This window comes from Oncorhynchus masou, chromosome 8 (assembly GCF_036934945.1).
Source record: "Oncorhynchus masou masou isolate Uvic2021 chromosome 8, UVic_Omas_1.1, whole genome shotgun sequence".
NCBI classification, from domain to species: Eukaryota; Metazoa; Chordata; class Actinopteri; order Salmoniformes; family Salmonidae; genus Oncorhynchus; species Oncorhynchus masou.
In genome coordinates, this window is record NC_088219.1 from 41,134,553 (window position 1) to 41,149,329 (window position 14,777).

Here is a 14,777-nt window from a genome sequence, read left to right on the forward strand (position 1 = left end):
GCTAATGTTCCAATCGACCCAGTAAGGCCAGCAGGCTAATGTTCCAATCGACCCAGTAAGGCCAGCAGGCTAATGTTCCTATAGACCCAGTAAGGCCAACAGGCTAATGTTCCAATCGACCCAGTAAGGCCAGCAGGCTAATGTTCCAATCGACCCAGTAAGGCCAGCAGGCTAATGTTCCAATCGACCCAGTAAGACCAGCAGGCTAATGTTCCAATCGACCCAGTAAGACCAGCAGGCTAATGTTCCTACCGACCCAGTAAGGCCAGCAGGCTAATGTTCCTACCGACCCAGTAAGGCCAGCAGGCTAATGTTCCTATAGACCCAGTAAGGCCAGCAGGCTCGTCTCTTTTTAGTGGTTTGTAGCTGTTATGAAAGTTGTATTGTCAATTTGTTTTGCTATTGAAAAGCCACTTTAAACGTGTACATGACACTGCAACAAAATTTCCCCACAGGGACAATAAAGTCAGTAGAGTACAGATAGTTGCTGCAGTGTTAAAAGGTATCTTTACTCTATTCCTTGGCTGGGATATACATTTGTGATTAAGGCTAAAGTTGGCTGCTGTGTCCCATACATTAAACCTCACTGGGCTTTCTCTTGTGTGTCTGTGTTTTCTATTTCCAGGCCCTACCTTACGTCTGCCTCCTCATCGCTATGCTCTTCTTCATCTATGCCATCATCGGCATGCAGGTGAGTCATACCTTTAGAGTTGATTGCTCATTTAAAAGGAAGCCATGGTGATAGACAACATTGTAAAATGCTGAATGAAGGTATGTTCCCTCCACTAGATTAGCATTGTAAATCAATGGTAATTGTGACTTCTGGTAAAAGAGCCACCGTTTAATCAGCGATGCTGTTTAATGACTATGGTGCCCCGGAGGGCTTGATCAGGATACCCCCCCCCCATAATTAGTGACAAACATAACACCAACAGAAGCTTATCTGGCTCTTTGTTATCATCAGGACTAACAGTGCATCCCAAATAGCACGCTTTTCACTATGCGGTGCACGTAATACCTATGGGTCCTGGTCAAATGTGGTGCACTATAGAGGGAATATCAAAAGTAGTGCACTATATTGGGAATAGGGTGCCATTTGGGATGCTATAAGTGTAGATTTGGGTAGGATAGAGGACGTCGCCATGTCTTTGGATTCTCTTGTTATTAGATTATCAACATCCCTCGATAGCTATACAACATAACCACTATGCCTTCCGTCTTCCATGCTTCACACACACACACACACACACACACACACACACACACACACAGATTATCAACATCTCTCGATAGCTATACAACATAACCACTATGCCTTCCGTCTTCCATGCTTCACACACACACGCACGCACGCACGCACGCACGCACGCACGCACGCACGCACGCACACACACACACACACACACACACACACACACAACACACACACAAACACAACACACACACACACACACACACACACACACACACACACACACACACAGTCTTCTGGCGCGATTTGAGAAAGATAGTGATTCCTGACAAAAGTGGCTAATGTGTTTTTTGGAGATAGAAATGGCCCCACATCCCATACATAGTGCACTACATCTTACCTGGACCCATAGAGCTCTGGTTAAACGGCATGCACTATATAGGGAATAGGGGCCCATTTGGGACCATAGATAGCATACAGGGAATCTCTCGAACTGCTACGCCGGCCCTTTCTGCTTACTTCAGGTGTTTGGAAACATTGAGCTGAATGAGGAATCGGCCATCAACCACCACAACAACTTCCAGACATTCTTTCAGTCTCTGATGCTTCTGTTCAGGTGACCATGTCTCCACATTCTTCCTGTTCTATTAGACGTTTTGCCACATATCGGCCTGTTCTTTATATTGCAATGTAATGTCGTAAAAGAGACATGTAGTTCCTCATGCCCATGGTGGTGTTTGTGATGGGATTTACTGTGTAGTTTCCAATGATGTGTATTTGTTTACATATACCATGTGTGTGTGTGTGTGTGTGTGTGTGTGTGTGTGTGTGTGTGTGTGTGTGTGTGTGTGTGTGTGTGTGTGTGTGTGTGTGTGTGTGTGTGTGTGTGTGTCGCAGGAGTGCAACAGGCGAGGCGTGGCATGAGATCATGCTGTCGTGTCTGAGTAACCGTCCGTGTGATAAACTGTCAGGGTCCGGAGGGAAGGAATGTGGCAGTGATTTTGCTTACTTCTACTTTGTCTCCTTCATCTTCCTCTGCTCCTTCCTGGTCAGTATGAATGTCCCATGTGCAGTGAATGACCAATGATCAGCAATGAATAACCACTCAGGATACAGACACATACAGTATCTCCTCACATGTGCACGTTACCCACACAGTGCTCATCTTACTCTGATGAAATGGTCCAGTTATTATTGGTCAGTCCCTTCTTGTTGGCCACTTGAGTCTTCTCTGTCTCTGTGACACAATGTTGTTGACCACAACTTGACCACTTGCGATGGAAACTCTTGCCTCTCCACCTCCCTCTCTCTCCCTCCAGATGCTCAACCTTTTTGTGGCGGTCATCATGGACAACTTTGAGTACCTAACCAGAGATGCCTCCATCCTGGGGCCTCACCACCTGGACGAATTTATCCGCGTCTGGGCCGAGTACGACCCTGCAGCCTGGTACGTATCTGTAATCCTCCACCCCCCCCCCGCCCCCTTTGTCAAGACAGCGTCTGTTTCAGGTTCAGTAGTGAAGAGGTGAAGGTAAGAGATGGCCATGATTGTCAGGGGTACAGCAAATAGTCGCCGACACAACAAAGTTGTCTCTAAGTTCCAGTGGGATGACTCTGTGACGTTTGACGACGTTTGACCGTCAGGGAGGGCACTTCTGAGTGACGTTAAGACGGGCCCTGGAGTGCCGAATAGATGCATGTAAATCCATGGTTCCACTCTGCCATCCGCTCCCCTCACTAAGCTGCCGGCTCCAAAGCTCCTCTCTGTCTGTCATTTGAATCACACAACACAGCTTTATCTATCTCCACCGCTTCCCAAAGTCTTCACCAGAACCCATTGAGAAATACTGGGACTCTAAGAGCAAAAATAAAACGTTTGGCTGATTTGCACCAGGATGAGAAGTCCAAAATGTCATATTTGCCAACCTATTCCCTATGGGCCCTCGTCAAAAGTAGTGCACTATATAGGGAATAGGGTGCCATTTGGGACACAGATCCAGACTCTGTTGCTCAGTCTCATCCCCTGTGGCCCTCCGATGTTAGACGCAGCCATTAAGGGGAGGAATCATCCCAGGCTCGTGGTAACGGCTGGAGCGGAGTAGGTGGAATGGTATCAAATAGGCCAAACATGGTTTCTATGTGTTTGATGCCATTCCATTTGCTCCGTTCCAGCCATTATTATGAGCCGTCCTCCCCTCACCAGCCTCCACTGGTCCCAAATGGCATCCTTTTCCTTACATGCAGACTCAAAAGTAGGGTTCAATTTGGGACGTAGGCTTATAACCTCCCAGGAACCATGTAGTCATGTCTGACTATAGGTAAGCTTGTTATTTATACACCGAGTGTACAAAACATTAGGAACATCTGCTCTTTCCATGACATAGACTGACAAGGTGAATCCAGGGGAAGTCTTTGATCCTTTATTGATGTCACTTGTTAAATCCACTTCAAACAGTGTGGATGAAGGGGAGGAGATGGGTTAAAGAAGGAGTTTTAAGCCTTGAGACAATTTAGACATGGATTGTGTCTGTGTGCCATTCAGAGGGTGAATGGGCAAGATGTAAGATTTAAGTGCCTTTGAATGAGGTGTGGTAGTAGGTGCCAGGCGCACCGGTTTGAGTGTGTCAAGAACGGCAACACTGCTGGAATTTGCACACTCGATAGTTTCCCGTGTGTATCAAGAATGGTCCACCACCCAATGGACATCCAGCCAACTTGACACAACTGTGGGAAGCATTGGTGTCAACATAGGCCAGCATCCCTGTGGAACGCTTTCAACACCTTGTAGAGTCCATGCCCCAAAGAATTTAGGCTGTTCTGGGGGGTAAAGGGAGTGCAACTGAATATTAAGAAGGTGTTTCCCACAGTTGTGTCAAGTTGACTTGATGTCTTCGGGTGGTGGATCATTCTTTGATACACACGGGAAACGGTGTTCCAAAGGTTTTGTATATCTGCACTATCTACAGGTGTACTTTATTCAATGACCATGACTGCATACAATGGAGGATATAATGAATATGTTAAGTCACAGGAGCAGAAATGTTTGTGTCCTAACCTCTTTTTAACCTGTGTCTTTTACAGCGGAAGGATATGCTATCAGGATATGTACAAATTGTTGCGTTGTATCTCGCCTCCTCTCGGCTTAGGGAAGAAGTGCCCTAATAGGGTGGCCTACAAGGTTTGCAACCCCACACACCCCTTAATCATAAAGGGATGTGGTGGAAGTGGAAAATGATTGGCTGTGAATGACTCCTAGGTCCAGGGATTCCACCACACACAAACACACAAGCATACACCTTCCATACTAACCGGCTGGTGGGTAACCATGGGAACTAATGGAAAACAATGCCACAATGTAGGTCTCGTTACAGTATACTGGCCAGGCTTCACCATCAAATTATTTCTTCACCATACTGAATACAGCACAGTATGCTGTATGCAGTAGGTCTGTATGGTTTCTCGAAGTTGGCTCAAGAGACTGTTTAAACCAACGCCGAGTAAAGCAAAAGGTTATGAGCATTGTGTGCTTTGTTTCCTGTGTTCAATTTGGTTGCAGCTGATGTCTCGTAGCATGCAGAAACAGATGACATCTGAACAGTGACGCCACAACCTCCCCCTGACATACTGAATATATGCTGCACATGTCTCAATCCAACATCCTGTCGTCGTCTCTCCTCAGGGAACTCCTGGGAAAAGACCCCACCCTCCTCCTGTCCAATCCTGGGATACATCCCTGTCTTAGGCAGGACAGGGATGAGATCCCGCCATGGAATCCACTGCCCTGGAAATCTAAAATAACACAGATTTCTGTTTTTGCCATTTTCTCTACTGTTTTTACTGTCCTCTTTTGGTCATTTCTAACTCCGTCCTCCTCCAACCTTTTCTGGATACCTCCATCTCTCTCTTTGACCTCTGTTTGACCCCTGTGACATCTACCCCTGTGAAGTGGCCGTATGACCTACCTTGATATGCACGAGATGCTCCGCCACATGTCCCCTCCGCTGGGTGTGGGAAAGAAATGCCCGCCCAGAATCGCCTATAAGGTAGACCCTTTCCCCCTCCTCTCCCTTCCTCCCCCGGCAATATTCCTCTCACTTCTGCCGCTCACTCCCACCTGTCCTGTGTCTCCCGGCTTCTGTCCGACTGTCACAGCCACTTCCTGCTGGGCTCTCGTTTTTTCCTCGTTGTTGCTCTCCCTGTCTGTTTGTGACATTCTCTTCTGCCTTCTGCTCCCTCTCAGCTTTTGGCGTTTATCGTGCTCACTTCACTGTCTGGCCATTTAGACTCGTTTTGTTTTTAGACTGTGTTTTAGTCATGTTCAACTAAGAAGAAGTCAAGACAGACAGTCGACACAAGCCACACTATTACCAAGACGTTAGCTAAAATCTCATGGCGGGTTTTGAAAAATCACCGTTTGTACTTTGATGACATCGACACATTCTTAGGACCTCTTCTTCCTATCGATTTAACCAAACAGGCTGTTGTCACATGAAAGCAGATAATGAATATGAGGTTAAGAAGAGATGGAGACATATGGTCGAGTAATAAACCCCTCTTCTCCAGTCTATACTCGATGGGCTGGGCTGTGTTGAGCTGCAGTATTTAGAGAGCTTGTATTGTGGACCAGGGTAAATCTGGTTCAGCCCTCAGGTACACTCTGTGTATAGCATTTACCTCTGAGTGTATTGTACTTACCATGAGTGGCTTCAGCGCGTACACAGCTGTCGAGATGAATCATGGTTAAGACAGACCTCGCCGTGCCCTGGATAAGAACGTCTGCCAAGCGACTAGTTGGATCTGACGTGTGTGGGGTCTCCAAATAGAACTCCTGCTTTAGAGAGATTAATGAACAGGGAGAAATGAGCGAAGACATTTTTTTTACGTCTCATTTTTACTTTCTTCTTTCTTACCTTTGCTGTTGTGGAAAATGCATCTCGCTCCACTCCCTCCTTAATGAACGCAGGGGCTCCTGTGTGTCTCTGTCACCCTCTGTTTACAACTCCTCTGTTGTCCCTCTGTCACCCTCTGTTTACAACTCCTCTGTTGTCCCTCTGTCACCCTCTGTTTATAACTCCTCTGTTGTCCCTCTGTCACCCTCTGTTTATAACTCCTCTGTTGTCCCTCTGTCACCCTCTGTTTATAACTCCTCTGTTGTCCCTCTGTCACCCTCTGTTTATAACTCCTCTGTTGTCCCTCTGTCACCCTCTGTTTATAACTCCTCTGTTGTCCCTCTGTCACCCTCTGTTTATAACTCCTGTGTGTCTCTGTCACCCTCTGTTTATAACTCCTCTGTTGTCCCTCTGTCACCCTCTGTTTATAACTCCTGTGTGTCTCTGTCACCCTCTGTTTATAACTCCTCTGTTGTCCCTCTGTCACCCTCTGTTTATAACTCCTCTGTTGTCCCTCTGTCACCCTCTGTTTACAACTCCTCCCTCTGTCACACTCTGTCCCTCTGTCACCCTCTGTTTATAACTCCTCACACTCTGTTTATAACTCCTGTTGTCCCTCTGTCACCCTCTGTTTACAACTCCTCTGTTGTCCCTCTGTCACCCTCTGTTTACAACTCCTCTGTTGTCCCTCTGTCACTCCTCTGTTGTCCCTCTGTCACACTCTGTTTACAACTCCTCTATTGTCCCTCTGTCACCCTCTGTTTACAACTCCTCTGTTGTCCCTCTGTCACCCTCTGTTTACAACTCCTCTGTTGTCCCTCTGTCACCCTCTGTTTACAACTCCTCTGTTGTCCCTCTGTCACCCTCTGTTTACAACTCCTCTGTTGTCCCTCTGTCACCCTCTGTTTATAACTCCTCTGTTGTCCCTCTGTCACCCTCTGTTTACAACTCCTCTGTTATCCCTCTGTCACACTCTGTTTATAACTCCTGTGTGTCTCTGTCACCCTCTGTTTATAACTCCTCTGTTGTTGTCCCTCTGTCACCCTCTGTTTATAACTCCTCTCTGTCACACTCTGTTTATAACTCCTCTGTGTCCTCTCTGTCACTGTCACTCTGTTTACAACTCCTCTGTTGTCCCTCTGTCACCCTCTGTTTACAACTCCTCTGTTGTCCCTCTGTCACCCTCTGTTTACAACTCCTCTGTTGTCCCTCTGTCACCTCTGTTTACAACTCCTCTCTGTTTATAACTCCTCTCTGTTGTCCCTCTGTCACTCTCTGTTTACAACTCCTCTGTTGTCCTCCTCTGTCACCCTCTGTCTCTGTTTATAACTCCTCTGTTGTCCCTCTGTCACCCTCTGTCACACTCTGTTTATAACTCCTCTATTGTCCCTCTGTCACACTCTGTTTACAACTCCTCTGTTGTCCCTCTGTCACACTCTGTTTACAACTCCTCTGTTGTCCCTCTGTCACCCTCTGTTTACAACTCCTCTGTTGTCCCTCTGTCACCCTCTGTTTACAACTCCTCTGTTGTCTGTCCTCTGTCACCCCTCTCTGTTTACAACTCCTCTGTTGTCCCTCTGTCACACTCTGTTTACAACTCCTGTGTGTCTCTGTCACCTCTGTCACCCTCTGTTTATAACTCCTCTGTTGTCCCTCTGTCACACTCTGTTTACAACTCCTGTTTCTGTTTAAACTCCTCTGTTGTCCCTCTGTCACCTCTGTTTACAACTCCTGTGTCCCTCTGTCACCCTCTGTTTATAACTCCTGTGTGTCTCTGTCACCCTCTGTTTATAACTCCTGTGTGTCTCTGTCACCCTCTGTTTATAACTCCTGTGTGTCTGTTGTCCTCTCCCTCTGTTACCCTCTGTTTACCCTCTGTTTATAACTCCTGTCTGTCACCCTCTGTCTCCTGTGTGTCTCTGTCACCCTCTGTTTATAACTCCTGTGTGTCTCTGTCACCCTCTGTTTATAACTCCTGTCACCCTGTCTCTGTCACCCTCTGTTTATAACTCCTGTGTGTCTCTGTCACCCTCTGTTTATAACTCCTGTGTGTCTCTGTCACCCTCTGTTTATAACTCCTCTGTTGTCCCTCTGTCACCCTCTGTTTATAACTCCTGTGTGTCTCTGTCACCCTCTGTTTATAACTCCTCTGTTGTCCCTCTGTCACCCTCTGTTTACAACTCCTCTGTTGTCCCTCTGTCACCCTCTGTTTATAACTCCTCTGTTGTCCCTCTGTCACCCTCTGTTTACAACTCCTGTGTGTCTCTGTCACACTCTGTTTACAACTCCTGTGTGTCTCTGTTTACAACTCCTCTGTGTCTGTCACCCTCCCTCCTCTGTCACCTCTCTGTTTACAACTCCTCTGTTGTCCCTCTGTCACACTCTGTTTACAACTCCTCTGTTGTCCCTCTGTCACCCTCTGTTTATAACTCCTCTATTGTCCCTCTGTCACACTCTGTTTACAACTCCTCTGTTGTCCCTCTGTCACACTCTGTTTACAACTCCTCTGTTGTCCCTCTGTCACCCTCTGTTTACAACTCCTCTGTTGTCCCTCTGTCACTCTCTGTTTATAACTCCTCTGTTGTCCCTCTGTCACCCTCTGTTTACAACTCCTCTGTTGTCCCTCTGTCACCTCTGTTTACAACTCCTCTACAACTCCTCTGTTGTCCCTCTGTCACCTCTGTTTATAACTCCTGTGTTGTCTCTGTCACCCTCTGTCACCCTCTGTTTATAACTCCTCTGTTGTCCCTCTGTCACCCTCTGTTTACAAACTCCTGTGTGTCCCTCTGTTTACAACTCCTCTGTTGTCCCTCTGTCACACTCTGTTGTCCCTCTGTCACAAACTCCTGTGTGTCTCTGTCACCCTCTGTTTACAACTCCTGTGTCTCTGTCACCCTCTGTTTATAACTCCTGTGTTGTGTCTCTGTCACCCTCTGTTTATAACTCCTCTGTTGTCCCTCTGTCACCCTCTGTTTATAACTCCTGTGTGTCTCTGTCACCCTCTGTTTATAACTCCTGTGTGTCTCTGTCACCCTCTGTTTATAACTCCTGTGTGTCTCTGTCACCCTCTGTTTATAACTCCTGTGTGTCTCTGTCACCCTCTGTTTATAACTCCTGTGTGTCTCTGTCACCCTCTGTTTATAACTCCTGTCTTGCGTCTCTGTCACCCTCTGTTTACCCTCTGTTTAACTCCTGTGTGTCTCTGTCACCCTCTGTTTATAACTCCTGTGTGTCTCTGTCACCCTCTGTTTATAACTCCTGTGTGTCTCTGTCACCCTCTGTTTATAACTCCTGTGTGTCTCTGTCACCCTCTGTTTATAACTCCTGTGTGTCTCTGTCACCCTCTGTTTATAACTCCTGTGTGTCTCTGTCACCCTCTGTTTATAACTCCTGTGTGTCTCTGTCACCCTCTGTTTATAACTCCTGTGTGTCTCTGTCACCCTCTGTTTATAACTCCTCTGTTGTCCCTCTGTCACCCTCTGTTTATAACTCCTCTGTTGTTCCTCTGTCACCCTCTGTTTACAACTCCTCTGTTGTACCTCTGTCACCCTCTGTTTATAACTCCTGTGTGTCTCTGTCACCCTCTGTTTATAACTCCTGTGTGTCCCTCTGTCACCCTCTGTTTATAACTCCTCTGTTGTCCCTCTGTCACCCTCTGTTTATAACTCCTCTGTTGTCCCTCTGTCACCCTCTGTTTATAACTCCTGTGTGTCTCTGTCACCCTCTGTTTATAACTCCTGTGTGTCTCTGTCACCCTCTGTTTATAACTCCTCTGTTGTCCCTCTGTCACCCTCTGTTTACAACTCCTGTGTCACCCTCTGTCTCCTGTTGTGTCTCTGTCACCCTCTGTTTATAATCTCCTGTGTGTCTCTGTCACCCTCTGTTTATAACTCCTGTGTGTCTCTGTCACCCTCTGTTTATAACTCCTGTGTGTCTCTGTCACCCTCTGTTTATAACTCCTGTGTGTCTCTGTCACCCTCTGTTTATAACTCCTGTGTTGTCTCTGTCAACTCCTGTGTGTCTCTGTCACCCTCTGTTTATAACTCCTGTGTGTCTCTGTCACCCTCTGTTTATAACTCCTGTGTGTCTCTGTCACCCTCTGTTTACAACTCCTGTGTGTCTCTGTCACCCTCTGTTTATAACTCCTGTGTGTCTCTGTCACCCTCTGTTTATAACTCCTGTGTGTCTCTGTCACCCTCTGTTTATAACTCCTGTGTGTCTCCGTCACCCTCTGTTTACAACTCCTGTGTCGTGTCTCTGTCACCCTCTGTTTACAACTCCTGTGTGTCTCTGTCACCCCCTGTTTATAACTCCTGTGTGTCTCTGTCACCCTCTGTTTATAACTCCTGTGTGTCTCTGTCACCCTCTGTTTATAACTCCTGTGTGTCTCTGTCACTCTCTGTTTATAACTCCTGTGTGTCTCTGTCACCCTCTGTTTACAACTCCTCTGTTGTCCCTCTGTCACCCTCTGTTTTTAACTCCTCTGTTCAATCAATCACATTTATTTATAAAGCCCTTTTTTCAGCAGTTGTGACAAAGTGCTTATACAGAAACCCAGCCTAAAACCCCAAAGGGCAAGCAATGCAGATGTAGAAGCATGGTTGTTGGGAATAACTCCCTAGAATGGCTGGAACCTAGGAAGAAACCTAGAGAGGAACCAGACTCTGAGGGGTGACCAGTCATCTTTTGGCTGTGCTGGATGGAGATTCTTAGAGTACATGGCTATTAAGGCCAGATCGTTCTTCAAGATGTTCAAAAGTTCATAGTCGACCATCAGGGTCAAATAATAATCACAGTGGTTATAGAGGGCGCAACAGGTCAGCACCTCAGGAGTAAATGTCAATTGGCTTTTCATAGCCCGAAATTTCAGAGGTCGAGACAGCAGGTGCGGTAGAGAGAGAGAGAAGGAAAGAGGGAGAGAGAGGGTCGAAACAGCAGGTCTGGGATAATGTAGCACTTCCGGTGAACAGGTCAGGGTTCCATAGCCACAGGCAGAACAGCAGAAACTGGATCAGCAGCATGATCAGATGGACGGGGACTGCCAGGAGTCATCAGGCCAGGTGGTCCTAGTGCACAGGTCCTCTGGGAGGGAGGGAGGGTTTAGGGACACTGGACAGGGCCAACCAGGCAGGATATAACCACACCCACTTTGCCAGAGCACAGCCCCCACACCACCAAAGAGATATCAACAGACCATATACTTGCTACCCTGAGACAAGGTCTAGTATAGCGCCCAAAGACCTTCACCACCGCACAAGCTGGACAGAAAGATCACGTCAGTGACTCAACCCATTCAAGTTGACTACGGTGAAAAAAAGCTTGGCATGATGTGATACGCCCTTCATAGGGATGGCATGGGAGAGCAAGCCAGTGACTGAGCCCCCCCCCCATAATAGGGTCAGAGGCAGAGAATCCCAGTGGAGAGAGGGGAGCCGGCGAGGCAGCGACAGCAAGGGTGGTTCATTGCTCCAGTGCCTTGCCGTTCACCTTCACACCACTGGGCCAGACAACGCTCAATCATAGGACCCACTGAAGAGATGAGTCTTCAGTAAAGACTTAAAGGTTGAGATCGGCAGACTTCCATAAAAATGTTGCTCTATAGGAGAAAGCCCTGTCTCCAGCTGTTTGCTTAGAAATTCTAGGAACAATAAGGAGGCCTGCGTCTTGTGACCCTAGCGTATGTGTAGGTATGTACGACAGGACCAATTCAGAGAGATAGGAAGAACTAGTCCATGTAGTGTTTTTGTAGGTTAACAATAAAACCTTGAAATCACCCCAAGCCTTAACAGGACTCATGTGTAGTGCCTGGAGTAATATGATAAAAACTTTGGGTTCTTGTCAAGATTCTAGCAGCTGTATTTAGCAGTAGCAGAAGTTTATTTAGTGCCTTATCTGGGTATTCGAAGTGTAGAGCATTGCAGTAGTCTAATCTTGAAGTGACAAAAGCATGGATTAGCTATTCAGCATCATTTTTGGACAGAATGTTTCAGATTTTAGTAATGTTTTGAAGGTGGAAAAAAATCTACGCTTGAAAAATGTGTACATGTTTGTCAAAAGAGAGATCAGGGTCCAGAATCACGCCAAGGTCCTTCACAGTTTTATTTGAGATGACTGTGCAACCATCAACATTCATTGTCAGATCTGACAGCAGATCTCTTTACATTTACATTTACATTTAAGTCATTTAGCAGACGCTCTTATCCAGAGCGACTTACAAATTGGTGAATTCACCTTCTGACATCCAGTGGAACAGCCACTTTACAATAGTGCATCTAAATCATTTAAGGGGGGGGGTGAGAAGGATTACTTATCATCCTCAGGTGTCTCCGGAAGGTGGTGATTGACTCCGCTGTCCTGGCGTCGTGAGGGACCACCATTGGGGGGCCAGAGCAGCGAACAGTTTTGACTGGGCTGAGCGGGAACTGTACTTCCTCAGTGGTAGGGAGGCGAGCAGGCCAGAGGTGGATGAACGCAGTGCCCTTGTTTGGGTGTAGGGCCTGATCAGAGCCTGGAGGTACTGCGGTGCCGTTCCCCTCACAGCTCCGTAGGCAAGCACCATGGTCTTTGTTTCTTGGGACCTACAACGAGCATCTCTGTTTTGCCACCATCCACTTCCTTATGTCTAAAACACAGGCTTCCATGGTAGGCAGTTTTGGGGCTTCAACGTGTTTCACTGAAATGTACAGCTGTGTGTCATCTGCATAGCAGTGAAAAATGACATTCTGTTTCCAAATACCATCACCAAGAGGTAGGATATAAAGTGAGAACAATAGTGGCCCTAGAACAGAACCTTGAAGAACACCGAAACATACCATTGATCTGTCAGAGGACATAACATCCACAGAGACGTACTGCGAGTCTAATATTGTGAGTAATGGAATCGGCAATGACGAGGTTTTTAAATTTGTTGTCGCTAATGGTGGGAGGCTGAGAAGGCTCAGACCACATATCGGGTGGTGGAGAGATCTGAGAAGGCTCAGACCACGTATCGGGTGGTGCAGAGATCTGAGAAGGCTCAGACCACGTATCGGGTGGTGCAGAGATCTGACTCCGACTCGTTGCTTAAATGGGGAAAACCGGTTGAACGTTTCTATCAGCTGATTGAGCGACATCGGTTGAGCCAACAGCATTTTTTTCCAGAAGCAGTGACAAAATTGTCCGGCTGAGGGGACTGAGCAGGGGGGTTACCACTACCACTGTACCTGTGCTTACTGGCAGCACAGACCCTTTCCTACGCTTCAATTGCCCTAGTTTAAGATTTCATCTGAACATGGGCTTGCAACTTGGCTATCCTCACGATGAGGAGATAGTTCTCCTCCATATAATGAGTACAGCGACTGCAATGAGAAGACATAATGTTACTTGTCTTCGGCTGGTGGAGGTCCTGCAGATCCATGTCCATATATATCGTCCGTGGTGAAAAAGTTGAGTGAAGGCAAAACTAAGGTAAAGTTGTGAAATGAAGAGTTTGATTAATCGGTTTTTAATAGTAAAAAGCTGAACGTTTGGTAGGTAGCCAAGTACCCACAAACAGCGCAGCAGCATGGAAACAACACGGAGGCAACTCTATCACCCTCTGTTTATAACTCCTCTGTTGTCCCTCTGTCACCCTCTGTTTTTAACTCCTGTGTGTCTCTGTCACCCTCTGTTTATAACTCCTGTGTGTCTCTGTCACCCTCTGTTTACAACTCCTGTGTGTCTCTGTCACCCTCTGTTTATAACTCCTGTGTGTCTCTGTCACCCTCTGTTTATAACTCCTGTGTGTCTCTGTCACCCTCTGTTTATAACTCCTGTGTGTCTCTGTCACCCTCTGTTTACAACTCCTCTGTTATCCCTCTGTCACCCTCTGTTTATAACTCCTGTGTGTCTCTGTCACCCTCTGTTTATAACTCCTGTGTGTCTCTGTCACCCTCTGTTAACAACTCCTGTGTGTCTCTGTCACCCTCTGTTTATAACTCCTGTGTGTCACCCTCTGTTTACAACTCCTGTGTGTCTCTGTCACCCTCTGTTTACAACTCCTGTGTGTCTCTGTCACCCTCTGTTTATAACTCCTGTGTGTCTCTGTCACCCTCTGTTTACAACTCCTGTGTGTCTCTGTCACCCTCTGTTTATAACTCCTGTGTGTGTCTGTCACCCTCTGTTTCTAACTGCTAATTTCCCACTCTGGCTATGAGCTGAGCTTCCCTGCTAAATTACCTTTCTTTTCCTCCCTGTGGGGATTTTTCTTTCCTCTTATCCTGTGTGTGTGTGTGTGTGTGTGTGTGTGTGTGTGTGTGTGTGTGTGTGTGTGTGTGTGTGTGTGTGTGTGTGTGTGTGTGTGTGTGTGTGTGTGTGTGTGTGTGTGTGTGTGTGTGTGTGTGTGTGTGTGTGTGTTTGACAGAATGTGTACATACAGTATTTATATGTTTGTGGGATTGCCTCACGTGTCTGTGGTTTTCCTTTGGGCACTACCTGACATGTCAGACCCTGCATGCCTAGGTGGTGTGTGTCCCCCCCCCCACCCACCCACCCACCCAACCTTTTCCCTCTTCTCCTTCTCCTCCTCTCCTTCTGTATTGTAACAGCTCCTGCATGGAAGTATGCTCTCTTGAGTTCAAGGGAGGCTTGCTTGCACACACATGCCTCATCTGCGATTCCCCTCCACTTGGCTTGAAGACAATAGGATTCATCCCTCCCAGTCTTCCCCTCTGCGAAGC

The 14,777-nt window shown here is 47.0% G+C and overlaps 1 protein-coding gene across 1 annotated transcript in view; it reads left to right on the forward strand.

The window, feature by feature from the left end:
- Positions 1–14,777, forward strand: part of cacna1bb (calcium channel, voltage-dependent, N type, alpha 1B subunit, b) — a 244,990-nt gene that overhangs the window by 206,601 nt on the left and 23,612 nt on the right. Inside the window, exons 39-43 of the mRNA XM_064972460.1 lie at positions 626–691; positions 1,717–1,808; positions 2,090–2,240; positions 2,512–2,639; positions 5,139–5,235. Of these exons, the coding sequence (XP_064828532.1) occupies positions 626–691; positions 1,717–1,808; positions 2,090–2,240; positions 2,512–2,639; positions 5,139–5,235 (534 nt within the window). The remainder of the gene's footprint in view (positions 1–625; positions 692–1,716; positions 1,809–2,089; positions 2,241–2,511; positions 2,640–5,138; positions 5,236–14,777) is intronic.